The sequence below is a fragment of the Lissotriton vulgaris genome, unplaced genomic scaffold, assembly GCF_964263255.1.
Source record: "Lissotriton vulgaris unplaced genomic scaffold, aLisVul1.2 SCAFFOLD_2192, whole genome shotgun sequence".
In the NCBI taxonomy this organism is placed as follows: domain Eukaryota; kingdom Metazoa; phylum Chordata; class Amphibia; order Caudata; family Salamandridae; genus Lissotriton; species Lissotriton vulgaris.
The window spans coordinates 147077-173825 of record NW_028253192.1 but is presented as its reverse complement, the minus strand read 5'-3'; the positions used below and the strand labels follow the sequence as shown (position 1 = coordinate 173825).

Below are 26749 nucleotides of genomic sequence, written 5' to 3'. Positions count from 1 at the left end.
GCGGGTTCAAGCCCCATACTAAAAAACATAAGATCTCGCCAGCGAGACTGCGCAAGCGCAGCCTACGCTGGCCGAGACCTAACTACGGCACTGAAAACACATAAAAACTCTGACATGAATTGGATTGTGAAAGCTCATGCCACTAATGAAGGGCAGTAAAGCAAATATTATCCTTTCACTGCTAGGCCATCTAAGTATTTATTTCATAAGTGCAGGAAAAGGGTTGTCACAGAAATGTAGTCTCATTCATGCATGCAAGCAAGCTCACATAGGCAGCCATCTTTCAATATTTTTTTTTTTTTTTTTTAAACTTACTCAAAACACCATTTTACCATTGCCGAATGTGCTAACTAAAGCACTGGCAGCCAACTTAAAATGTTTTTCTAAATACTTTACTGGTAACAAATAATGGAAAAGCAGATTGTAACACCCAACGGGTAAAATTTCCTGCATGGGGTATGGTGCAATGAATCTATGGCAGCAGAGGCCCAAAAGCAGTGTCACTAGAGATGGTCAAACCTCGCAAAAGTAAAATGAATAGATAACTATGTAAAATAAAATATTAAAATTATGAGTACACATTGTCCGCTTAGCCCTGGCAGCAAACTTTACTATTAGGATGTAATACACTCACACAGAGGTAATAGCTTAAGTGTACTGCATTATTTCCCCTTACTGTATGCTTTAGTGGGCGGATGCACAACATGATTGACATTTTAAGAAATCCATGAATGAAGACCGCTAACCAAATGGTGGATATTAATTTTTTTAATAAAAATTATAGTATTCAGCGGCAGCTAAACAGTCTGAAAGGACAGACCTAAACAAGGAAAAGAGGGCTTGCGGAGAGACTTGGCAGAAGGGAAAGGCTGGCACAGCAAACTCAAGCTTGCAGAAATATCGAGGACTAGGAGGGAAACGAGGCAAAGGTGCATTCCATTTTTTTTTTTAAAGCCATCGTAAAAGGTAAGAGCCCTGGTAAGGTACCATACAAACTGTTAAGTCAAATGAAGTAAAACATCATCTGACAATGCAATATGACGCCACAAATAAATTAACCACTCAACACCGTATACATCCTTAAAAGTGTAGCAGTATGATTATACAATGCATCAAAAGTGTTTTCACTTACTTTCTCTGTAATAATAATGCAATTTCCGTCTGAACTTTCATATATTCCTGAGCCATTTTACAATGTTGTTCAAAAACTGCCATAGATTCTTTGGAGTTTGGACATGGTGCTAGAGGCTGAAAATAAACAGGGCATGTTAAAAACTAATCAACTGATATCTTAATTTAAAACCTGCTAGAATGCGCCTGAAATACATGTACGCGCTTTGAGAAAATAGTAACCCGTTAAAAATAAGTGTCAAGCCAAGCCCGGTAAAATCTTTGTGCTCCTATGCCAACATCTGACTCAGCCCTAAAAATCAACATTTAGTACTGTCACTTTTCCGCTGTCCAAGGGAACATTATCAAAGCTCCCCTTAATTGGGATTATAGCATGTCATAGTGCCAAAATGGACGGCTCCAAAGATGTTTATAGCTCACATCAGATGAAAGGCGAGGACCCTGACTACATACACCAGTAGCAAGATTTACAAGTTCATCTTGGGTAACAGCAGTCCTGCTGTGGAAATTTCGTACCAGCAATCCACCCTAAAACTAATTGCGATTACTATTAATTGTATACTGAGAAATCCAAAATAACATTTACACATTTCAGATGAAATGGGCTTTATCTGAAGTGAAAAGGTGTCTTACTGATGTAGAGAGTATTTACATTCCACACTTTCATTTATTTGCTTAAAGAAAAGATTTTCAACACCTACATGCAAAAGACCAACTTACCATGCATTACGTTCTCCACTACTCTAGAATAGGAAACCAAAACTGTTGCCAACTGCCCTGGCTAAGGCCATGTCTATAGGCCTGTGTGCCCTAAAGACACCCATAAACCATGTTCCAAAGGGAAGCCAGGCACTGAACCATGCAAACAACGTTCCTAGGAAAGAAGACCACGACACCGCACAAGTACAATATTTACAGGGATACCATAAAGTTGCCTAAATGTGTTAATAGTTTCTGTAATGGATACATCTGTGTATTTCTCATTCCTAGTAAGAGACCCTTACATCCCAAAGTTATCTATATTACTCAATCTGATTTTCTGTTTCAACCCAGGACTTCCAGAGTGACTCCAAGGGCTAGTTGGCTGCCTTCCTGATCAGAGAATCATGGACAAAAAAGACTCCAACCAACTTGAACCCGCACCTAGATCGTGCCTGAGTGAGTTCTGCCTCTGCAAATGGTACCCCTCCCGGCCAGGACCCTTGGAAGTTGTGCTAAAGGTGCTCAGATTGTCCAAATCCAAAACTTGGGACTTTTCAGCTGAAAATTGCTGTGACACCGAGAGCAGACTGGGCCCTACCCGAGTGCTGAACCACCCCAGGTGCATAGCCAGTTAACCCGACTGTTATAGCTCCTAAGTTCGTCTCCACAGCAGAAAATCCTGTTCAGTAGCTCCTCGCTGAGAAGGTTATCCAGCCTAGTAGAGCCCTTGCTGACTACAACCTGCAGCTGTATCCCGCTGGAGACTGTCAACTGCCAAAAAGTCCAAAGTTAGAAATCTTCACTGTGACTTTGTCCAGGGTCTCTGTGATAACGAAAATTCCTCCTAGGACACCACAAGCTGCCTTGCCCCATTGAACTTTAACTTCGCAGACATTTTTCTTGAAAAATTCTCCTAAATTTGTAGGTAAATGGAAACCAGGCTCAATTCACTTCGTGTATCCGAACAGCTCTCCATCACAGTCGGTAAAAAACATTCTAGTTTGCCCTTTTCTCACGCAACACTTTGATCTTTTAGTGATATTTTTCACCTTAAACTTTAAATATTCACAACTCCAGTTCTACAGATTGGATTTCTGTCATTTTGGTGTCAAATAATATATCAAAAATTGTACTATTTTGGGGAATTGATGCTGGATTTTTCTTAAGTTCTGTTTTCACTTTATTACTGTAAGTGCTGCATAAATACTTTACACATTGCCTATAAGTTAAGCCTGACTGCTTTTGTGTCAAGCTACCAGAGGGTGCCGCACAGATTAATATAGTGACTTTTGTGGGTCTCCCGGACAAGGACTGTGACTGTTGCTTGAGATGAGCTCAGTCCAATTACTCACAGGCAGTTCTTTTGTACACGGAGCAAAATGTCCAACCCCAGTGGAAGGAGTGCTTTGCCTCAGCATAGTGCTTCTTGGAGGGCTAATGTTCTTGGGAGTCATCACAACATCCCTTTCGTGGGTGAAGCTGGATGAGAGGCAACTGGGAATGGCTTGGCAAGGAGAGATGCTGGAAGGGTCGGAGTCCTCTTCTTCTTCGGCAACAAAGGGGCCCTGTTTGCAAAAGATGTCAGGTGGTATACTTTGCAGTGTGCCCATTGCCTCGCCCGTCAGTACCTTAAGCTCTTTTAGCTTGCAGCGGTGGTCTGAAGAAAGGGACAAGTTACATATGTCATGACAGTCTGACCCCAGGTACTGGGCATATCACAGGTGGCAGTTTGGTAAGAGTGTCTGTTCACTCACCCTTTAAACTATCTGTATTCTAAGATGCCGAAGCTTGAAGAGGTTGTGCATGTGCCCCTAGAAGGGTGCAGGGGCCACAGCATGCATGCAGGGACTAGGTTGCTGGGTGATGGTCTTCTGAAAGTGTCTGACAAAAAGTGTGATGGAGGACAGAAGTTGCCCATTGCAGGCTGGTTCTTCTAGGTGCTTGTTGTCTACTTTCAACCACGTGGGCCTGAAAACAACATGAGACACAAATCTTGAAGCACTGTTGGTACATGTATGAACCTGATGGCAGAAAAAAAAACATGGAGCTGGTGCCCATGTGCACTAAGGGAGGACTCACAGTGCATCCTGTGATGCGTAAAAAGTTTTCAAAGAAAAATAACCTGCAAACATTCGAGCCCAACACTAGACGGCAGATGTATGCAGAGCATGTGCACCTACAGCCACACTTGCTATGAACATTATATGCCTGATAGTTAAGATGCAGATATCAGGATACAAATCTTAACACTGTGTTTTTGGTGTGTTTGAGGTCTCTACAGAGAGAATTCTTTTGAGCAAGTTATTTTGTTAAATAATGCCTCTGAGAAAGTGGTTGCCCTCTTGCCACTCGCCTCAGTGGCCATGAATGGAGAAGGGTGCAAAATCTTCCTTTTGAAAGGCGTGAGATTTACTAGCTGCTGAAAATGGTAGGCATCTTCCTCTTCCTTCTCTCTAGTAACTTCTCTTGTGGAAAAAAGGGTTATTGGCCTTGTTACTATTGGAGATGCTGCTAATAGGGATCTGCTACCTGGCCACTGGCCCAAGGACTGGTAAATTGTCCCTTCAGAAATTCCTCCTAATTTTGATGCAGACCAACTGATTTCTGCATTCATCCTTAAATTATTTCCTGATGACCTCTTTGTCAGTGTGGAAATTTAAGAGGTGCCCAAGCCAGGAATGTAAAGCATGCTGTTCTTGGTAGCATTGGGTTTTGAGGTCTTTGAGACACAACCATTACTATACTATAATCATTCCTCAGCTGTACCGTTCTAAGTAATAGATATCATTTGGATTGGCACCACTTAATCTCCCCTCTCAATCTGCACAAAGTATATCTCATCACACATTGGGCTGCTATGTGGCTACATCTGTGACGGATTCCTGGAAGGGCTTGTTATAGGTTCCCAGCAACACTGCTAAATTAGATGAACTCATGAAGAAGTGCCACATATTTTCTTTCATACAAGACTAGTCTGTGTCTAGTGGTAGCAAGAAATAGGTAGAGGAAAGTTCATAATATTTATGACCGACAAATAGAGAGGTACATTATTCAGCAAGAAAAGGAGAATTGATTTCAGAGTTGCATAATTCCATCCTTTCGATCACTGGCTATATTTAGCAGAAAGAACAATTGATGGACAAAATGCAGAACAATGTCAAACTTTCACCTCAGTACAGAGATGGATTAGTTACTTACCTGTAATCCTAGTTCTCTTCCAGGGGTATCCTCATCAAAGTCATAAGCATTAGAATATTCCCGCCCATGCGCCGGACCCCGGAAACAATATATTATATGTGCCCCACATATACATATACATATATATATAAATATATATATATAAAAATAAGCAATTGCAGCCAAATAAAAACAGTAGAGCTGGAATATGCTGTGAAGAATTTCCACCATACATGTGTATTAGCATTAGAAACATAAGAAACAACACCAATGCTTGTTTAGAAACTGTTTTAATGCTTAGAAAGCAGTAGAAATTCTTATAACACACTGTAAGCATATACAGCTCCCAGGCTGCATTGCAAATACCCAGTCTAAAAAGACTGAAAAGCTAACCCTGTGGCTGCATGTACCAAAACTGACGCTGTGCCTTTAAGGCACCTCTGCCCCTAGCTTCCCATCATGCCTCAGGGGTTACAGTTAGGTCAGTTGTTCTTTTCGGAGACTGAAAACCAAACCATGGTAATAACAGGTTAAAACATCTCCTAGTTAATAAACCAAGTCCTTTGCCCGGGGAGGCGGGAGGGTTGCTTATGACTTTGATGAGGATACCCCTGGAAGAGAACTAGGATTACAGGTAAGTAACTAATCCTTCTCTTCCAGGGGATCCTCATCAATAGTCATAAGCACTAGAATAGAGTAGCGAGCCTCACCTCATCCCTGCGGGCAAAGGAATCAACAGGTAACATTCACATTCGTAGGCCCAAAAGTAGGCCTTATTCTACCCAAATAGGTTTCTCAAGGAGGCTTGCCCTACTTGAGAATCCGCCTTGTAAAGGTATGGACTGATTTCCATGTCGCAGCCTTGCAAATTTCTGACATGGGAATGTCATGTAAAAATGCTGTTGTGGCTGCCTTCCCTCTAGTGGAATGAGCTTTGGGTGATTGTAACAAAGGTTTGCCAGCCAGCTGGTATGCTAGTTTGATACATGAGACAATCCATCTGGAGATGGACCTTTTGGCTGCTGCAAACCCGGTCCTCATTGAACCATAATTGACAAAGAGTTGGTCTGTCTTTCTGGTGCCCTTCGTTCTTTCTAGGTAAAACTTTAGCACCCGTTTAAGATCTAACGAGTGCAGCGACCTCTCAGCTGGGGTCGATGGGTTAGGAAAGAACGAAGGAAGGGTAATCGTTTGGTTTATATGAAAATCCGATACCACTTTTGGAAGGAAAGAAGGGTGAGCCCTCATTACCACTCTGTTGTGGTGAAACACAGTGTAAGGTTCCTTGGTGCAGAGTGCTTGAATCTCGCTAACCCTGCGAGCAGAGGTTATTGCCACCAAGAAGGCCGCCTTCCAAGTGAGATGCTGCAAGGAGGCCTTGTGTATAGGTTCAAACGGTGCAGACATCAGCCTGGAGAGAACCAGGTTCAACTCCCAGGGAGGAGAAGGATTTCTCACAGGGGGATAGACCTTCTTCAATCCCTGAAGGAAATCCTTAACCACTGGGACCTGAAAAAACGACGTTTGTGTAGGCGATTTTCTGTACGCTACTATGGCAGATAGGTGAACCCTGATAGAAGCGTATTTCAACCCTGATGTCGCTAAGTAAAGGAGGTATGGGAGGACTACCTCTTCTTGTCCTTTGGTAGGATTAAAGCCATGGTCCTTACACCAAATGAAAAATCTCTTCCACTTGAACGCATAAGACGCCCTTGTGGAAGGCCTCTTTGCCTCTCTTAAAATATTCATACATTCTGGAGGCAGATTTAAGTGTCCGTATTGCAAGACCTCAGGAGCCATGCAGTCAGGTTCAGTGACGGGAGGTTGGGATGCAGGATCCTCCCGTTCATTTTGCTCAACAGGTCTGGCCTGCATGGCAGACGTCTGTGTGGACACAGCGACAGATGTAATAGGTCTGGATACCACCATTGTCGCGGCCAATCCGGAGCAACTAGGATCATGTCCATGCTCGATCTGATGAGCTTGGCCACCACCTTTGGAATCAGTGCCAGAGGAGGAAACGCATAGGCGAACATTCCTGTCCACTCCAGCAGGAGAGCGTTCCCTTGTGTCCCTGGTCGGTGGAACCTGGACGCGAAGGCGTGGCATTTGGCGTTTTCGTCGTCCGCGAATAAATCTATGTCTGGACGGCCCCAGCAACGGAAGAGTTCTTCGACTACTTCGTCGTTTAGCACCCAGTCTGGCTGATCTTCGAAGTGCCTGCTGAGTGCGTCCGCCTTTGTGTTTAGCTCGCCTGGAAGGTGTACTGCCACCACCGACAGTCCCCGAGCCAGAAGCCAGTGCCATATTGTCTGGGCCTCCTGAGACAGAGGGCGAGACCGGGTTCCTCCCTGCTTGTTCAGATAGAACATAGTTGTAGTGTTGTCCGTCTGAACCAAGATTTTGTCCGTTGTGATTGCTGGAAGGAACGCTTTGAGCGCCAGATGAACTGCTCGAAGTTCCAGCATGTTGATGTGGTATGTCTGAAGGTTGGTCGACCAGCGACCCTGAATCTGAAGATGACCCATGTGAGCACCCCAACCTTCCAGAGATGCGTCCGTTACCACAGACATCGAAGGAAGAGGCTGCTGAAAAGGGACTCCCTGCAAGACATTCCGAGGGCGAGTCCACCACTGTATTGAGGTCAGTGCTGCTTGAGATAGGATGATTCGATCCTCCCAATCTCCTGTCGCTTGGTCCCACTGATCTTCCACAGACTCTTGTAGAGGACGCATCCTCAACCTGGCGTTTGGAATTAGGAAGATGCAGGACGCCATGGAGCCCAGTAGAGACGCTACTTCTCGCACCTTTGGACGAGGAAACTGAAGTAACTTTCTGCATTTCTGCCCCATGGAAGATAGTCTCTCCTGCGAAGGAAACGCTCTTCCTAAATTTGTGTCTAGAACTGCTCCCAGATAGTGGATGGTTTGTGTGGGATGCAGGACTGACTTTTCTGTGTTCACGTGGAGCCCAAGCCTGTGTAGTTGTTGAAGACACAGACGACAGTCTTTGGTGGCTTGATGAGGGGACGGACTCTTCAGGAGCCAGTCGTCTAGATATGGGTACACAAAAAGACCTTTTTTGTGTAGACATGCCGCTACCACTGCCATGCACTTGGTGAACACCCTTGGTGCGGATTTTAGACCGAACGGAAGTACTTTGTACTGGTAATGCTTGTTCCCTACCAGAAACCTCAAGTACTTCCGATGACCTGGTGTTATAGGAATGTGGAAGTACGCGTCCTGTAAATCCACCGAACACATCCAATCTCCACTTTGTAGATGAGGACATATCTGATGAAGTGCCAGCATGCGAAACTTCTCTTTGACCACCACCTTGTTGAGGGTCCGAAGATCTAAAATCGGTCTGAACTTGTCCTCTTGGTCTCTTTTGGGGACTAGAAAATACCTTGAGTACACTCCTCTCCCCCTTTGGGTTGGGGGTACCTCTTCGATTGCGTTTTTCTTTAAGAGGACGCTCACCTCCCTTTTGAGGAGGTTTAGATGGTACGAGCGAGTCTTTTTTGGAGGAATCGGTTGTGGTCTCTTCCGGAAACGTAGCGCATATCCATTGCGCAGTATATTCAGCACCCACTGATCTTTTGTGATGCTGACCCACTCTGCCAGGTGTTGCGAAGCACTTCCTCCCACTGGAGTGGGTAACGGCGCCAGAGGAAGCCACTGCTCAGGCCTTGCCTCCTCTAGGTGTGGTAGAGGACTGATGATGTCCGCCTCTGCCTCTGCCCGATTTTCCTCCTCTGTATTGTGTCTTCCCTTGTGGCTTGTTCTGAGACCATTGAGGGGTTTGAACCCTCTGTTGGCCTCCCCGGTTCTTGTTGGTCTTGAAGCGTCGCTTGAACAGCTCTTTCTTCTTTTCCAGACCAACCGCCTTCACCGTGTCCAATTCGGTTTTCATGCGGGTCATTTCCTGATCGGCATGTTCCCCAAAGAGTGAAGATCCTGAGAAGGGCAGATTAAGGATGCGTTGCTGGGTATCTGGTTTGAGACCAGTTAAACGCAACCAAGAAGATCTTCTCGCGCAAACCCCATGTGAGTAGGCATGTCCTGCTAGAAGGGCGTTATCTGCGGATGAACTGATCATTTGGTTTGCCACCAAACAGCCCTCCGTCACTGTTTCCTCAAAGTCCTTCTGGTCCTCCTTGGACAATTTCTCTTTGAATCGTTCCATGGAGTCCCACAGAGCTCTATCGTACCTGCCGAGAAGTGCTGAGGCACTAGAGACTTTCAGGGATGAAGCTGCTGTGCTGCACACTCTGCGTCCCCAAGAATCTTGGGTCTTGCTGTCCTTGTCAGGAGGAACTGAAGAAGAAGGAGCGACTGCGTGATTCTTCCTAGCTGAGGCTACGATAACTGAGTCCGCCGCAGGCTCCCCTTTAACAAAGATTGGATCAGAGTCGGCCGGCCTATACTTTTTCTGGATACGTGCCGGTACCGCCCTGATCGCTGCTGGCGTGAGGAAAACCTCCTTGATTGGGTCCATTATCCCTGGAACCAATGGGAGCAAAGGCCGTGAATATGATTTGTGACGAAGGGTCTCAAAAATCACAGTAGTGGAAACTTCTGGAACAGCCATTTCTATTTGAAGTTTTTGAGCGCCCCTTTGAAGAACGTCCAGATGTGTTGACGTCGTCAAGCGGGGAAGCTCTGGAGCGAGGGCTGTCTGCCAGCGTTGGGGAGTAATCCCCTTTAGACGATCTCGAAGAAGATGAGGAGGAGGATGATGATGGTGTTCTCCTTCTCCTGTGGTGAGATTTTTCCTTCCTCACTGGCGATCTTCTCGGTCGGTCTTCCCTTCGAGGAGAACGTGATTCTCTCGGATGCTCCCTTCGTGGAGATCTCGACCTCTCAGTTCGTACCTCCCTTCTCGGTGTTCGAGACCTGGGATGCTCTCTCCGTGGCGATCGGGAGACCCTGGGGGTATGCGACCTTTCCGCTCTCCTCTACCGAGAGCGTGATCGGTGCCTGACAGGACTCTGTCTGTCTGTCTCTTCTATCAGTCTCTGAAGAGGTGACCTGTGGAGTGGGCTTACATATCTTTGCAGCCTCTCCGTCGCTCCAGAATCCTTCCACTTGCTCAACGGAGCATACCATCTTGGCGAGAGTGTTATCTTTTGCTGGGGCAACGGACTTCTACTCCTGGAAGTGGACCTCGATGAGCTAGAGGCACTTGAGGAGGAATGGTGAGAAGCCGATTGAGTCACCAAAATAGTCGAAGGCACTGAAGGAGATTTTCGTCTCACCGGTGTTGGCAGACGTCTTAAAAGTCTTTCCCTTGACGTTGAACGCCTCTGCGGCGTCGACGGAGTGATAATCTTCGACGTCGAACGCCTCTATGACGACCTGTGTTCTCTCGACGTCGACCTGTGATGTCGAGCCGATGACGGAGTCTTCTCCCTCGACGTCGAACGGCGTCGCCCTGCCTTCGACGGAGGTCTCGACGTCGAACGGTGTTGCCCTGCCGTCGACGGAGGTCTCGACGTCGAACGGCGTTGCCCTGCCGTCGACGGAGGTCTCGACGTCGAACGGCGTTGCCCTGCCGTCGACGGAGGTCTCGACGTCGACCGACGTTGGTCTGTCGGCGACGGAGATGGCATTCGACGTCCTGTCGTCGACGAAGCCCTTGATGTCGACCTGGCATGTGGCGACGGCGGAGGATCGGACATCCTCGACGTCGAGCGCCGACACGCCTTCGACGATGATCCCTTCCTCGACGACGATCGTCCGAGGGGGCTCTTGCTCCTCGACGCCGAGCGCCTCCGTGGAGACGTCGGCGGAGGTGTCACACTCTTCGAAGCCTGTCGACGTTGAGACGACGGCGAGTGTATTCTGTCTCTCGACGCCGACCGTCGCCTGGTTGACGGCGGCGGAGTTGACTTACGTCTCGACGCCGATCTTCTCGTCGACGGAGATCTCGTGGCTTCTCTCGACGCCGATCGTCGCCTAGTTGACGACGGCGGAGCTTTCTTCGTCGTCGGTGATTTTCTTTTCGACGACGATTTCCTCATCGACGCCGGTCCCGACGTCGACGGAGCTTTTTCTTTCGAATTGTCCATCAGATGTCGTTTTTTCAGCGCCGAGCCCGGCGCTGAGGTTGATGGACGCTCTGACTTGCCTTTGGAGGGAGTTCTGGGTCTCTTTGAACTCTTCCTCTCTGTAGATCTTCCCCTCATGGATCTCTGGGCCAGACCATAGAGCCTGTTCCTCTCTCTGTCTTTTAAAGTTCTGTCAGACAGGTTTTGACAATGAGAACAGTCTTTTGGATCATGATCTTCTGGCAAGCATAAAATACAGACCTCATGAGAGTCCGTTTTTGCCTTCTTGTGGCCACAAGAAGGGCAATCATCAAATAATGAAGGCATCCTGACAGGAAAACCTCACAAAAATTCGACTGCTAAGCAGTTATTTACTTGACCCTGATGTTAGAAGTCAAAGTAAATCAAAAAATTGTTCTTTTGAAGATTTTCTGACTGAAAAAGGCAGAAAAAATGTGGAGCTGTGTATCCAGGGTCCTTCCTGAAGGAGCCGGAAAGAACAACTGACCTAACTGTAACCCCTGAGGCATGATGGGAAGCTAGGGGCAGAGGTGCCTTAAAGGCACAGCGTCAGTTTTGGTACATGCAGCCACAGGGTTAGCTTTTCAGTCTTTTTAGACTGGGTATTTGCAATGCAGCCTGGGAGCTGTATATGCTTACAGTGTGTTATAAGAATTTCTACTGCTTTCTAAGCATTAAAACAGTTTCTAAACAAGCATTGGTGTTGTTTCTTATGTTTCTAATGCTAATACACATGTATGGTGGAAATTCTTCACAGCATATTCCAGCTCTACTGTTTTTATTTGGCTGCAATTGCTTATTTTTATATATATATATATTTATATATATATGTATATGTATATGTGGGGCACATATAATATATTGTTTCAGGGGTCCCGCGCATGGGTGGGAATATTCTAATGCTTATGACTATTGATGAGGATCCCCTGGAAGAGAACTGGGCTTAAATCCATCGTTTTTTTGCTCCCCATGCCATTCTAGTTTGGACCCAGCCATATGCAAATCAGTCTTGACTTTGTGCCCAATGGGAACAGTCCAGCCCGAACTGCCAGGCCAGGTACTCCCTGGACTGGAAATAAGCATGCTAGGACCGGTTTCGGGCTTTCAGCCCTCAGCAGCCAGGATAGCTTGACTCCAGTGGCATGGAGAGCACGGGGCCCACGTCTGGCATACCAGTCCCACTCAGGGTTACAAAAGCAAAAAGAACAACTGATGGATAGAATGCAGAACAATGTCATACATTCACCTCAGTACAGAGATCTGGGCCTAAATCCATCATTTGTTTTTGCTCACCAGTGTGGACCTAGCCATATGCAAATTAGTCTTGACCCTGCGCCCAATGGGAACAGTCCAGCCCAAACTGTTTTGTTGGCATTGTCAGCATTCCGTCCATCATTTGTTTGCTGTAACACTTTTCGCCCTAAGCGGGATGGGTATGCCCAGACGTGGGTCCCTTGCTCACTGGGCCACTGGATTCAAGCTAGCCTGGCTGAAGAAGGAGGACATACCCTGAAACCAGTCCCAGGATGCTTGTTTCCAGTCTAGGGAGGACATGGTCTGGCAGTATGGTCTGGACTGTTCCCATGGGGCACAGGATCAAGGCAGATTTGCATATGGCTGAATCCAAACTGGGGTGGCGTAATGGGCAAAAGAGCGATGGATTTAACCCAGATCTTTTGACTAGTGGAGAATGTTTGCATTGTCAGCATTCCGTCCATCATTTGTGTGCTATAACACTATATTTAGCAGAAGCCAGAAATGGTTCACCATCAGTTGTCAATAAAACCAGGAACTCCTAAGAAGGATCTTGAGTTTGCAGGGTCTCAAATATCATAGATGTCCCCTTCCCAAGAATAGTCAAAGGAATTTTCAGTGCAGAAGTAGTCCTCAAGTATGAAAAATAAGATTGGTAATTAGGCCTTTGAATTAACTTATCCAGAGGAATCTGATGTGCAAGTACCCATGTGTGCCCTTACTGCATTTTGCTGGCAGATTATAACCGCCATAACATCTAAGAAGAGATATTGACAATAAAATATGTTAGATGCCCATGAGGTAACTTACTATTCCTCTGGCATGACCTTACTGGAATTGAGGGTCATCTTTTCCTGCTGAAACTTACAGAGGCAGAACCCCAGTTGTTAAATTAAGTAATTTCAGGACCATCTCTATTGGTTGCAAATGTCTCAAAGTTGACAACTGTGAAAGAGGCAATTCAGTCTACTTATTGAGGATCTTTCGGCAGTATTCAAGTGTGTGACTCTTTGCAGGGTCATCTCACTGTTTGCCCCTTTCCTGGGCTAGTGCGATGAATTCATCAAAGGATAGCTGTAACATCCTCAAGCAACTTCAAGCTTTGCCTTCTCATTTTCTTCTAAAGAACTTTAGACAGCATGACTGTCAAGTACACAACAAACATTGGCTGAGTGATTATGTTTCCATAACACTTTTTCAGCAAAGGAGCATGTGCTTGTTACACAAAAATGTGACATGGGGATGGGAGAAGTGTAAAATCAGAAAATACTGTGGAGAATAAATGGGAAAATACCTCCTTTCCACAAAAACGCATTCAAAACCAACAGGACATTATGAAAGCCAGAATTCCAGCTAAAGTAATTAAATTGGTCCATGGATCTACATGACATCACCACTATCATGGGCTGAAAGCTAGAGACGTTCTGCAGTATTGCCTTTTGTTCAATGCCTTTCTACGTAGATGGCTTGGAGAGCCTTCAACACAATGTAGCAAATAATGTGGATCCACGAAGGGTCCAATTTGGGAGCAACGTATGGTTACTTTGTTAAATACCTTGCTTTTGATAAAAGGTACTTCTCTATGGACTTTGCCGTGAATGTAATCATCTAAAAGGTGAAAGTTTCTTGTAAAAAACACTAAATATATACAAAGCGAAATAAAAATGCCCCACGAAAAACTACTTCTAAAGCTGTAATAACTGAAAAGGCATACACCCAGAGACAAAGATCCTGGCGTGACGGGGACGACAAAGAACAGAGGTCAAATCTTGCAGCGCTGCGCTGAGGATCAGTGGTGCCACTTGGTTGCCAATAATTGAGTTTTAATCCTTGTTTAGCCTCAAACATGCATTTCCTCTTTAATTATTTCCACTTCCCTGTTTAAAATAAGGGATTTAAAAGCAGCAGAATTATGACTGCACTCTTCAGTTTAAATGTAACTTGCTAGATAAGCATTAGTTCTTAAGATTGAGAAAAGAGAGACTGACCTCTATTAAAAATGTCCGGAAATCCCCTACACAAACAGGGATGTTCATTACGGTTTTAAGATATTTAAGGTACCAACATGGAGAACCAGAATGTTCAACATAACTGAACTTGCGATGACTTCTACATAGTTTTGCTAGCATCAAATCTATAAAATGCTTACATGAAAAGTTTTAATTATGGAGTTACACACCATTCTTCCTGGGTAGTCCTAGATGCATAGGATACAAAAAAGGGTTTATTTTGATGCAAAGTTGGTGGCTTCTTTCCGGATGATTATAACTAGTGTGCTCCATTGCCGGATTGTCTGGACTGAAAAGCATACATCTCTTTCCAAGCGTAAGTGTGTTTAGGTATCTGGATATTTTTATTGGATAAGTGCAAGAAGCATCAAATGATGTACTGTTTTTTAAAGCTGTTAATATGTTGGTGCCTTCAGTTGTTGGTGCCTTCAGTCAGTGGATAAGACAGTGTATCAGGTGTTGAAATCAAGAAGTTTCATTGCTGCATAGATGGAAACTCATAAATGTGTTTCATCAGCACATCATTCTTTAGTGATCTATAGACATTTAAACCTCAGGATGTGATGAGCTGGTATCTTGATGTAAAATTAGCTCGTTGTTTAAAGTGTGTGAATGGTTTGGCTCCAGGTTATCCATTTGAATAATTGGTTATACGTAATGCAATGTGTCTTCTGCATTCAGCAAATCTGGGATTGTTAGTTACCTAACACCGAAGGTAGAGGTCATGGGGACAATAGGTTTTCTGATCACACCCCAAAGCAATGGAATAGGCTTCCTTTGGAAATGTATTATCTAACAGACTTTGATTCTATTCAGCAAGGCTCCGAAATGCTTCTGGTTTCATTAAATTAGAACTGGGGTGCAGCTATTGAATAAGCTCTGTGAGGTCAAATGGTACAAGGTAATATTGTTTGCTATATCTTTTAGGAATTATACAAATAACAAGTTCCCATCCCTGCTTAGATTGTATTCATACATATACAGCCTTGGAAGCAGAAGAAAACATCTGAATCCTTACTAAGGTACATGGGCCAAAAAACATGCTTCATAAATAAGGCACCAGGTGCTCAGTTTCCACTGATTTTGACAGATAAATACAGACAGAAAACAATTGGTTTTCATCTCTGCATTTTTTAATGTAAATACAGAAAATAGGTTTTCTTCTGGACAATGCTTACTATTGTCAATCATGCGTGCTAGGTAAGCAGCTGTGCAGACTGACAGATAGGGGCGTTAAAACCACAAAACAATACTAGTTAAGCATAAATAATTGCAGGAGTGCAGCTGTTGAAGCTGTTCTACAATGCTAATAAGTTTAGATAACTGTATTTTACTGTAAATGGCAAAACCCTGTAGGACATTCAAACACATGTAAACATTTGTTGGTTAAATGAACATGGAAATATAGCCATTACAACTTCAACTTACACACGTAGCACACAAAAAGTGTGGCTGAATACAGATAAAATATATATGGATAAATCAGCAGCGGCCCGTCTGTAAAAGCGGAGGGGCAACGCCCGCACCTTTGAAGCATAAAGATGGTCTGTCAGGTTGAGCAAAGGTCAGCCTGACAGACACACTATTTTCAGTTTAGGCAGCCAGGAGCTAGACATGACCTAAATGTTCAGACTCCTGGCTGCCTGAGGTGAACTGTGCTGGGCTGAGGATGTCACATAGCCTCTGGGTGTGACATCCTCAGCTCCCCAAATGCCCTTGAGGCCCTTCCCCTCATGATGAAGGGGAGAATCAATGATAGCCTCTTGCCTGAGCGTTTCATTTTTAGGCCCTTAAATGTCCAGTGCTAAGTGTCTATCACAGACACCTCATAGAGTGGTTGGGTCAGCAGTCTCTCTCTCATCCAACTCTGTGATGAAGCAGGGGATGCTGCCTCCCTTCATTGGCTGAACTGGTCAGCCAATGAAGGGAGACAGCAGTACCAACCTTCCTGGCACTTCCGAGGCTTCTCTCACTTAGAGCAGCAGCAAGAAAGAGGTGTGTTCTTATTAACTGGTGCGTGCCTGTGTATATGAATGTACGTGCATGAGTGAGTGAGTGTTGTGAAAGGGTGTGTGTGCACCAGTCTGCATGTGTATGCATGGGTGTGAGTGTGTGTGTGGGCCCACCCTCCCTTCTAAGTTGTACTCGCAGGCCCCCACTGGGATAAATACATTCGGAAATGTCCCAAAACAAATACCATAAAACCAGGAGCCCTATTTATAAAACTTACATTTTATAGCACTCAGAAATTTAAGCAAGAGAACAGTGTAGTCAAGTATTACCTGCAGCTGGTGATCAAGAGTAAGATATGCCATTGGGATGGAGTTATCGGATCCATTGGTATCTGAAGTTAAAAGGTTCAAAGTGAAGCAGTCATTTACTTAAAAGTGCAACAGCTATCAAACACATTATCCAATAAAAGATTTTGTTTTTAATGGTCTTGGCTAATGCATTATATATGTTGTGATATGTTACCAGGCACATTCACACAGTAATCAACATTTACATAGTTGTTGTTTTTAATGTACAAATTACCAAACTGCATTAAAACCGGTCTCCAATTTTTGTATTACAGTGTAGATGTGAGATTATTAATCAGCTTTTATTACCAAGTATTCTTGTGAAATTTCCCCGCATAGAGAATTTCAATCTTTGGATACACAACCTAAACAATAAAAATGCTTCAACTGCTGTAGATTACCAAGAACCCCAAATAAGCCTCTCAACATATGCTCATCTACCCATTTAGCAATAAACATCTGGTCTGTTTTTCTCATGCAGCATTGATATTTTAGACTTACCGGTTAAACCAGTGGTTCCCAAACTTTTTTGACCTGTGGCTCCCTTGACCTAATCCGCAGTTGGCCGTGGCTCCCCACCATTTTTTTTTACCGGTGGGTGGGTGGTATGTACCTCCTGTTATCTTCCTTAAAGTAATTGGGACACATTCTTTCACTCATCCAACCATCCGTTCTCTCATCCATCCACCCTTTCACTTCACTCATCTATCCATCCTTTTGTCCATCTACCCCCTTTCACTAACTCATCAATCCTTACATCCACCCTTTCACTCATCCATCCATTCACCATTTCACTTATCAATTCATCCATCCATCCATTCACTTGCCCATCATCTACCCTTTCATTCATCCATCTTTTCACACACCCATCCACCAATTCACTCACCCCTCAGCTGGCCTTTCACTCATCCATCCATCCGTTCACACACCCATCCACACTTCTACCCATCCATCCACCCTTCCACCCATACATCCACCTATTAACCTTTTCTCTCATCCATATTTCCACTCATTCACTCATCCATCCATCCTTTCTTTCATTATTTATCCATTCCGCCTTTTATTCATGAATTCATCCTTTCAGTAATCCATTCAGACATTCCTTCACTTATTTACTCACCCAACTTTTCACATTATGAGCTGAGCCTTTGTCTGTAGAGTTGCAGGCAGAAGAGGCCTATCAAGAATGAACTACAGCAAGGGGTCAGGTGGTGGAGAGTTCACTATGCCCCTTCACATAGGCAGACTGAAAACGTAGAAGTCATGAGTCATGCATGATGCACAGTGCCAGGATGTGAGGTGACTGTAACATGGTGTTGTTTCCAGGGCTTTAAGCGGTGTAAAAAAACTGGGGGGTCTCTTCAAAGGAGGTGTTGGATGTAATTAAGAGCGCAGTTTAAAACACCTAGGCTAAAAATTTGCGCTTAGCATAGTGTTGCGCCCGACTGGTATTATGTTGTTTATGTCATTTCATCCAGATATGTAATACAGAAAATATCATTGCACCAACAACAAGCCAGGACTATTGGCTTTGTCAATGGTTGCTAGTTCCTTAAAATAAAAAAGCAGCAACCATGGCTTTGTTGAATATAATACTGAAAATACTTCAGTTAAAAAATTATGAGACAGTGAAAGAACGATAACCTTTTTTTTAAAACTTTTTTTTCTTTTAAACTTATTTCACAGGCTTCTTTAAATGAGTGTTCTCTCACACTGCAGCATGGGCGTTTTACTTTGTATCTAACAGAAGGCCCTTCTGTACACTGAGGCAGGAGGCCGCCGCCACATGCTTGAACACCCCAGACTGCCCCATTGACATTCAGTAAGTGGCAATCAGCCCCATACAGAATTTCAATGGGCGGGTGGGGCTGCTCTTGTGCTCCTGGAGGAGTGCGAGGCTGCTCCAGCAGCGGGGGTGAGGCCTCTCACAGGGGAGCAGTGCTGCTCTCTGTGATGGCCAAAATTACAGATAAAAGGCAGGGACGGTCCGTGGAATTTACGGACGGTTTGTCACCCTAGTGTGCGCGGCGCCCCTGGCACCTCATTACGGCGCACTGGGGTGCCGCGGCGCACAGTTTGGGAACCACAGGGTTAAACAATATAAACAGACTTATTATTCTGGGATAACATTCAACAATAAAAACTGAATGCAACCAGAAAGAAACCTAAAAACACTAAAGGGCAACTCTTCTTCACTTGGACTAGAGCAAACAAATATAAAAAATGCTGCTTACACGATTGCTAACCAGTACCCTAAAATATGCCATATGGATTATGTTATTTACTCTGCAAGCATCTGTTCTTAGCATTTAATGTTGTAGATTCACATGCTTTGCATACGTCCGCCATCTAGTGTTGGGTTCAGATGATTACATGTTGTTTTTGTTCCAAGAAGTTTTCTTTGAGTCGCAAGACTGTGTGACTCCTCCTCTTAGTAATACTGCGCATGGTCATCAACTCCATCTTCATATTGTTTCGCCGTGGGTAGGTGAGAATGTAAGAATGCAGTCTTTGTAAGCAATAGATGTCCATGCGTAAATATGAACTAAAGTGTATGAACTGCAGCCTACACAAGAATTATTGGGGAGGAGGGTTGGCACACGTAAATCTACAGCTCTACATGCCAAAAACAGATACTTAAAGGATAACTAATATAAGCCGTTCGAGGCATGTGTGCTGTATATACACATGCTTTGCATAGACTGTAAAGCAGTTCCTCTCCCTAGGCCGTGATTAACTTTTGAGGGTAGCAGCTGTTTGAAAAAGAGTCTGAACATCCAGACAATGTTTTGTGAAAGTGTGTGGGGTAGACCATGTTGCTGCTTTACAAATACCAGCAATAGGAATGATACATAAGAAAGTAATGGAAGCTCCAATTAATCTAGTGTAGTGAGTCTTTGGGGAACTGGTAGAAGTTGTTTAGCTTTTATATAGCAAGTGTGGATGTATTTGACTATCCATCTTGAAATGCCTTATTTAGATATTGCATTTTCCATAGGAGGAGATGCAAAGGCAACGAACAATTGTTTTGTATTTCTGAATGATTTTGTTCTGTCAGTTTTGTACATTAGTGCCCTTTTGACATCTAAAGTGTGTAATGCCCTTTATGCAACTGTGTCTGGTTTCAGATAAAAACAGGTAAATCAATGGATTGATGGATATGAAAATTAGAAACCACCTTTGATAGGAATTTTGGGTTAGTTCCAAGTATTACTCTGTCACAATGTATTTGAAAGAAAAGGGTTAATGCCTGTATTTAATACACAAAAAGTAGCTCTGCACCCTTCTAGTGAATCGAATATAAGTATGTTTCTAAATATTAATCCTTATACATGACTTTATAAAGATTCAAAGATGCCCGTCATTTGATGGTGTGGATGCCTGCTTGCGAAGTGTGGGCATTTCGCGTTTTCTTTTGTTGCAAATAGGTCTACTTGTGGAAACCTCCACTTGTGAAAGTATGGTTGAAGAACGTTGGGGTGAATTTCCCATTCATAGACTTGCTGTTGTGTTCTGCTCAGAAAGTTCGCAATTTGATTGCTTCTCCCTGGGACATGTTCTGCTAGCAAGTTAATGTTGTGGTGTATTGCTAACCTCCATATTGTCTGTGCCAGATAAGATAATTGGAGGAAGTGCCCCCCCCTCGTTTATGTAAATACATACTTGTCATGTTATCTGTTCGAATTAGGACAGCTTTGTGTTGTAGGTGAGGTAGGAATTCTTTGATTGCTAGATGAATAGCTTGCAGCTCTAGGTGATTTATATGAAGATTCTGGTGTTTTGAATTCCATACTCCCTGAATAGGGAGGTTGTTGAGATGTGCTTCCCAACCTGTCAGGGATGAATCTGTTGTTAGAATCTTTTGGAAAACTGAGTCCTGAAACGACCGCCGCTTGGATAGATTTTGTGGATTCCACCATTGCAGAGAGTGATGTGTGCGGCTGTCTACCAACACTAAATTGTGATGCTGACCCAGTGATTGAGTACATTGTTGAGAGAGACATTGCAGTAGAGATCTTCTATTTAGTCTGGCACATGGGACTACGTAAATACAGGACGCCATTATGCCTAGATGTCTGAGAAATGTTTTTGCAGGAATGTGACTTCTTGTTTGAAACTGTTTAATTAATGTTACTATGTTGTGTACTCTGTGTGTGGGTATGCTAATAGGTGTTTGTTGAGCATGGCCCCTAGGTACAACTGAGCAATATCTGGTTGTATATGAGACTTCCGTAGGTGGAGAACGAGCCCTAGTTGATCTAGCAAATTTAGGTTTTTGTGTGTGTATATTTTACAAAGATTGAAGTTGTTTGCTTTGAGTAGCCAGTCGTCTAGATATGGGAAGACCTGAATATTTTGTCTGTGCAGATTTGCTACTACTGCTAGACATTTTGTGAATACTCTCGGTGCAGTGGTAATCCCAAAGGGAAGAACTTTGAACTAATAACGTTTCTCTGAAATACATTTCTAAGGTATTTCCTGTGTGCAGGGTGAATATGGAAATAGGCGTCTTTTAGTCCCCTTTCTGTAATAACGGAATGATCTCTTGGAGAGTGACCATATGAAAGTATTTGGATACAATATGATTTAACCCCTTCGCTGCTCATGACGAGCTCAGCTCGTCATGCAGTACACTGGTCGTGTGCTTATGACGAGCTGAGCTCGTCATGAACAATGAGAAAGGAGGATCTGCAGCACAGGAGGGGAATTGCCTTAGCAGCCATGTGGTTAATGGTCTAAGATCTAGAATGGGCCGCAGGGATCCATATTTTGGGGGGATAAGGAAGTATAGTGAGCATATTCCTCTTACCTCAAGTTGTTGTGTAACTGGTTCTATTGTTCCCTTTTGTAACAGAGCTATTATCTCGTTTCAGAAGGATTTCATGTTGTGTAGATAGTTTGTGTTTGCGAGGTGGGATATTTAGAGGAGTTGTTATGAGCTCCAGACAATAACCATGTTGGATAATGTCAAAGATCCATTGGTCTGTGGTGATTGATTTCCAATTGTTGAGAAACTGTTGAAGACGGCCCACAACAGGTGTTAGATGTTCTGGAGGAATGGTAAGGAAGTCATTGCTTGTTATTGGCATTTGAGGAACGGGTGTTCTTTCCTCTGCCTTTTCCTTTAAAATTGTTTCCTCTATAAGAAGACCTGTAGAGGGTTCTAGATGTAGAGGTTTGTCCTAGATTTTTGTATTGTGACCCAGAGGTATCTGTGGTAGGTGTTTCTGCACCTTGTTGCAAATTGGACCTACGAAAAGAACCACAGTGTGTTTTAATTTACAGAGCTCCCATTGATATTGCTACCACAGTGTCCTCCATTTTTTCAAGGGCTGTGTCTACTTGAGGTCCTAAAAGATGTTCTTTATCAAACAGAAGATTTAGTATGGCTTGCGGTACTTCAGGCTTAAATCCTGACACCCTTAACAGAAGGCTGATCGAACAGTGTGCAAATAGTAAGGGCCTACAAAGACCTTTTTAGGTAGAAAAAACGGTTAGCAGATCTGATGTTACCGAAGATAAGTAACTTGCTTATCTGACGGAGACATTTAGCTGTAGATTCCTTACCTTAAGAGACAAATGCAATACGCAAACAGGTTTAGACCTAAAAGTCCTGGAGGGCTGAAAGGGTGAAGTGCCCATCACCAAGGACCTCGCTGTCACAGCAGTAGCGTTTGGTAAATGTGCGCAAGGATGCCCATGTAGAAGCCTGACAGATGTCCAGGACAGTAAATCCATGAGCTAAAGCAGTAGACACAGCTTTGAACCTTAGGGGGGTGCTTCTAAGCAAATACGTAGCAGATCTGAAAGCAGAGTACAATTCATCTGGAGATGGTCCATTTCTGCACTGCTTCCCCCTTCTTTGTTCTAGTGAAGCGTACAAAGAGTTGATCGCCCACCCCATGTTCTTTAGTAAAGTTGATATAGAATGACAGTGCCGTTTTAGGGTCCAGGTGGTAAAGTCTCTTCATACTTAAAGGGGTGAGGTGGAGAAAAAAAGTAAACAGTGTGATCTGTTGGCCGTTGAGAGAATATTGAACTTTTGCTTAAAAAAGCTAAAAGAGTGCAAACTATTAAAAAACTTGAAGGCTGCAGCTAAACTAACAGGTTTGTGCGATGAATCACAACCAAGGATATCTAACATATTTACACCACTCTCAAAGGAAAAGGAAACCCTGAAGGAAGGAGACAAGGAAGACGACAGTAGCAGCACTCTCAATGATAATGGAAAGCTAAAGGACGTATTGATCAATAGGAGTTCTAGTGATGGAATAAATCCAACTAGCACTAGTGAAAAAAAGGCGGAAATGGCTACAGATCTGATCGATCAAGAACGGGACTATGTGGATGCTAATGGACAAATTAAAGCTGGGGATAAAGAAACGGAAGTTGGGGGCGGAGATTCGTCAGAGGAATCTAACTCCGAAATCTATGAAACTGGGGTCTCGATCACTAGCGAAATTGAAAGTGATATTGGAGGCACAAGTGCGGCTAGCGAGGATGAAAACTCACCAACCGCTAATCTGGAAGTAACCGAGCTAAAGATCAATAATAATAACGAACCGGGTCAAGACTTGGCTTCTAAAAAAAAACGGAGAAGAAGAAATCCAAATTTAGAAAACCACACAAACCACTAGATGATGAAACAACGGATCAGGGGAGCAACCAGGACCAAGCAAAGAAAAACAGACCCCTCCGGAAAAGTCAGACTCCTACATTGAAAGGAGACACAGAACTTAAAAATCCCAAAATTGGGGCAGCTGAATAGAGTAAAAGTAAGGGAAAGCAACAACACCATGATACCGACAAATTAGGAGGCTCTCCAGAACCATCATTGAGGTCCTGAAGACGATACAGGATTTTCACTTGGACGTCAAAACAGATAGTCAAAGGAATCATGACGCGATTCAACAACTCCAAGGCGCTATCCAGAAGGTAGATAATACCTGTATGGAGATAGTGGATAGGATGGCCTCGGTGGAGAGCCGCACCGAAAATCTAGAAGCAGATGTCATCAAACTCCAGGTTAAAGAAAAATCTCAATCTGCTATTATCGAAGACTTGATGATAAAGGTGGAGGACCTTGAAAATCGGGGAAGAAGAAACAATTTTCAATTTTTGGGAATCGCAGAAGGGGCAGAAGGAAGTGATGTCAAGGGCTATATTGTAAGTCCTCCATGCCCGAACTATCAAAATGGGAATTGGAACGAGAAGTACAACGTGCTCATAGCTTCCCTCTGACACTCCCCAAAAGTCCTATTAAAGAAAAATAGTACCCAAGAGCCATTCTGGTTTGCTTCGGAAACTTTCTTTTAAGAGAAACAATTTACGACCTGGCTACACCAACGAGCAGGAAAGAATTTCAAGGAAATAACTTCTTTGCCCGTCCAGATTTTGCACACGCAACGGTTGAACGCCGATGGAGGCTGAGACAAGTTTTTGCCCCATTTGAGAAAATTGGAGCAACCGTTTTTTTGCTGAATCCAGCGCGCCTGAGAGTACTCTACAAAGGAAAGACAAAGAACTTCACAAGCAATATCCAAGCTGAAGCTTACTTGCATGAACTCTCTGAACTAAGAACATAGGAGGGGAAATACTAAAGCTAACCATCTGAAACGCTATATGGCTAAAGAATAAGGGAAAATAAAAATTCTCAGGCGATCAAGCAGGCGGTGATACTAGGATCACTCGATCGTCCATACCTGGGGCCCCTTGGTCCCAGGATGCCTTAGGGACTGGTTGTGGGGTGGAGGTGTAAGAGGGGAGGGGGGAAGGGTGGGTGAGAAGAAAACAAAAAAAATGGAAAAAGGAAGGAATGGTGCAGAATAGGTAAAGGTCAACGGAGGCAAGCAAGGAAAATGATCTTTGTAAGGATTTTTGATACAGGTTGTAACACTAAGTGATGAAACGCATTAATATATGTACAATGAATGTGGGGGGATTAAATGATTAGAGGAAAAGGCAGAAATTAGCATATGTAGTAAAACATAACAGAATAGATCTTCTCTGCTTACAAGAGACCCACCTCCCTTGGTCTAAGAGAAATTTGCTTTGTATAAATGGATTTGAACTATTAGCCTGTACAACTCAAACATCAACAATCGGAGGGGTTGCCATTCTAGGAAGAAAAAGTTTAGGGAAAGCGAAAAAGGTGAAAGTAGATAGTAATGGAAGATGGGTGATTATTGAGATGGAGCTGGGTCTAACTATCTGTACGGTGTATGGTTCTAATGAGGACGATCCCGAAATTTACGATTTCCTAGAAATAGAGCTTGCAAATTGGCCCTCTCCTCTGGTGTTTACGGGAGATTTAAATATCTCATCTGAATGGGGGATGGGCACATCGTATCAGGGAAGAAAACCTAAAGTCTTTAAGGCGGTTCAATCTATGTTAGCTTCTCATGGGCTTCAGGATCTATGGAGAGTTAAAGAACCTTCAAATCTAGGTTATACTTACTTTTCAAATCCAGCCCAGAGATATTCAAGATTGGACTACTTTTTGTCTCTGTTTTGGAATCTGAAAAAGTTAAGATAAGTAGACTCCCAAGGGTCATTTCAGATCACAACCCCTTGCTGCTAAACTACGATATGGGAGGGCTAGAACGGTCTAAAACAAACTGGACCTTTGAAAGAAGGCTGTTAGCAGATAGCAGATTCGTGGATTATTTGAATAAATGGGCTGGTGAATTTTTTGCGGCAAATAGATATAGCACATCGCGAAATGGGGTCTGGGAGGCTTTCAAAGCCGCTCTAAGAGGAGAAACAATCAGCTGTGCTGCCAGGCTTAGAAAAGAAGATAGAAGCGAAGTAGAGAGACTAATGGTCAAATTAGTTGAGGTGGAAGAACAACATATAAAGGATATTGCTACTGGCAGTAATACTGAGGCTAGTCCGGGAGTTCTGTTGGCAGTAAAAGCGGCACTGCAGAACGAGGTTACACAGAAAGCAATAGGGGAGTACCAATCATCAAGGGCAAAGAGGTATGAAACGGGAGAGCAAGCTGATAGAGCACTTGCACTCCAGATCAGACAGGAAAAAACAAAGAATGCGATTCCATGTATAGAAGAGGAAGGGATAACATATACAGAGATAAAAGATATCCTAGTGGTATTAAAAAAATACTATCAGAAATTATATGAGAAGGATCCTTTTAATAATGATCAGGAGGAGAGATGTATTGACAGAGGACCGTGTTTGGATGATACACCAAGAAAAGCACTTGATAAGGATATTACGTCTGAGGAAGTCTTATCTGCCCTGCGAGAATTAGCGCCAGGGAAAGCATCTGGTCCTGATTGTCTCCCCTCGGAGGTTTACAAAGCTATTGAAAAAGAGATCGCTCCTCTTTTAGTAGATCTTTTTAATGGGAAACTGTACTCTGGGGTGGTCCCCGATTCATGGAAAGAAACTAACATTATAGTCTTTCATAAGAAAGGCAAACCAGCAGAGAATCGGGGGTCATATCGACCTATATCCTTAATAAATGCCGATACCAAGTTATATTCAAGGATCTGGGGCGAAGAGGTTGGGCAGGATCATAGGCGGTCTGGTCTCTCCATGGCAACACGGTTTTGTTCCTGGGCGTGGTACGACAGATCACACATCTAGAGCAATAACTTTGTTTGATGCCCAGGAAGCTGTGGGGGGAGGGATGGCCATGATCCTGCTCGACGCAGAAAAAGCTTTTGATCGGGTGGAGTGGAGCTTCCTCTGGAGCATTCTGGCCGGGAGAGGTTTGGGTCCAAATATTGTTAGGGCTATCAAAGCTATGTATATAGACCCAGAAGCAACATTTACAGCAATGGGAGAGAAATCAGATAAGTTTAAGATAAGTAGAGGGACACAGCAGGGTTGTCCCTGCTCCCCCATACTATTCGCTCTATACATTGATCCGCTCATTCAGAAGATTTTAGAGTGCCCTAGAATATCTCCAGTGATTTATAATAGCTACGAAAACAAGATCTTAGCTTACGCTGATGATCTGGCGATTACTACAACAGACCCGCAGCAGGCACTCCCAGAACTGGTACAGATGGCTAAACTTTTCGGTCAAGGTTCTGGATATCTTCTGAATGAATCTAAAACCCAGATAATCTGCTCTA

General features: G+C 43.8%; 1 protein-coding gene across 7 annotated transcripts in view; it reads right to left on the bottom strand.

The window, feature by feature from the left end:
- LOC147661126 (mitogen-activated protein kinase kinase kinase 7-like) overlaps nucleotides 1-26749 on the bottom strand; it is a 193124-nt gene that overhangs the window by 23355 nt on the left and 143020 nt on the right. For all 7 annotated transcript variants that reach the window (XM_086951306.1, XM_086951307.1, XM_086951304.1 and 4 more), the window contains 2 exons: nucleotides 16629-16690; nucleotides 1133-1248 (listed from right to left, as the gene is read on the bottom strand). In XM_086951306.1, the coding sequence (XP_086807432.1) occupies nucleotides 1133-1248; nucleotides 16629-16690 (178 nt within the window). The remainder of the gene's footprint in view (nucleotides 1-1132; nucleotides 1249-16628; nucleotides 16691-26749) is intronic.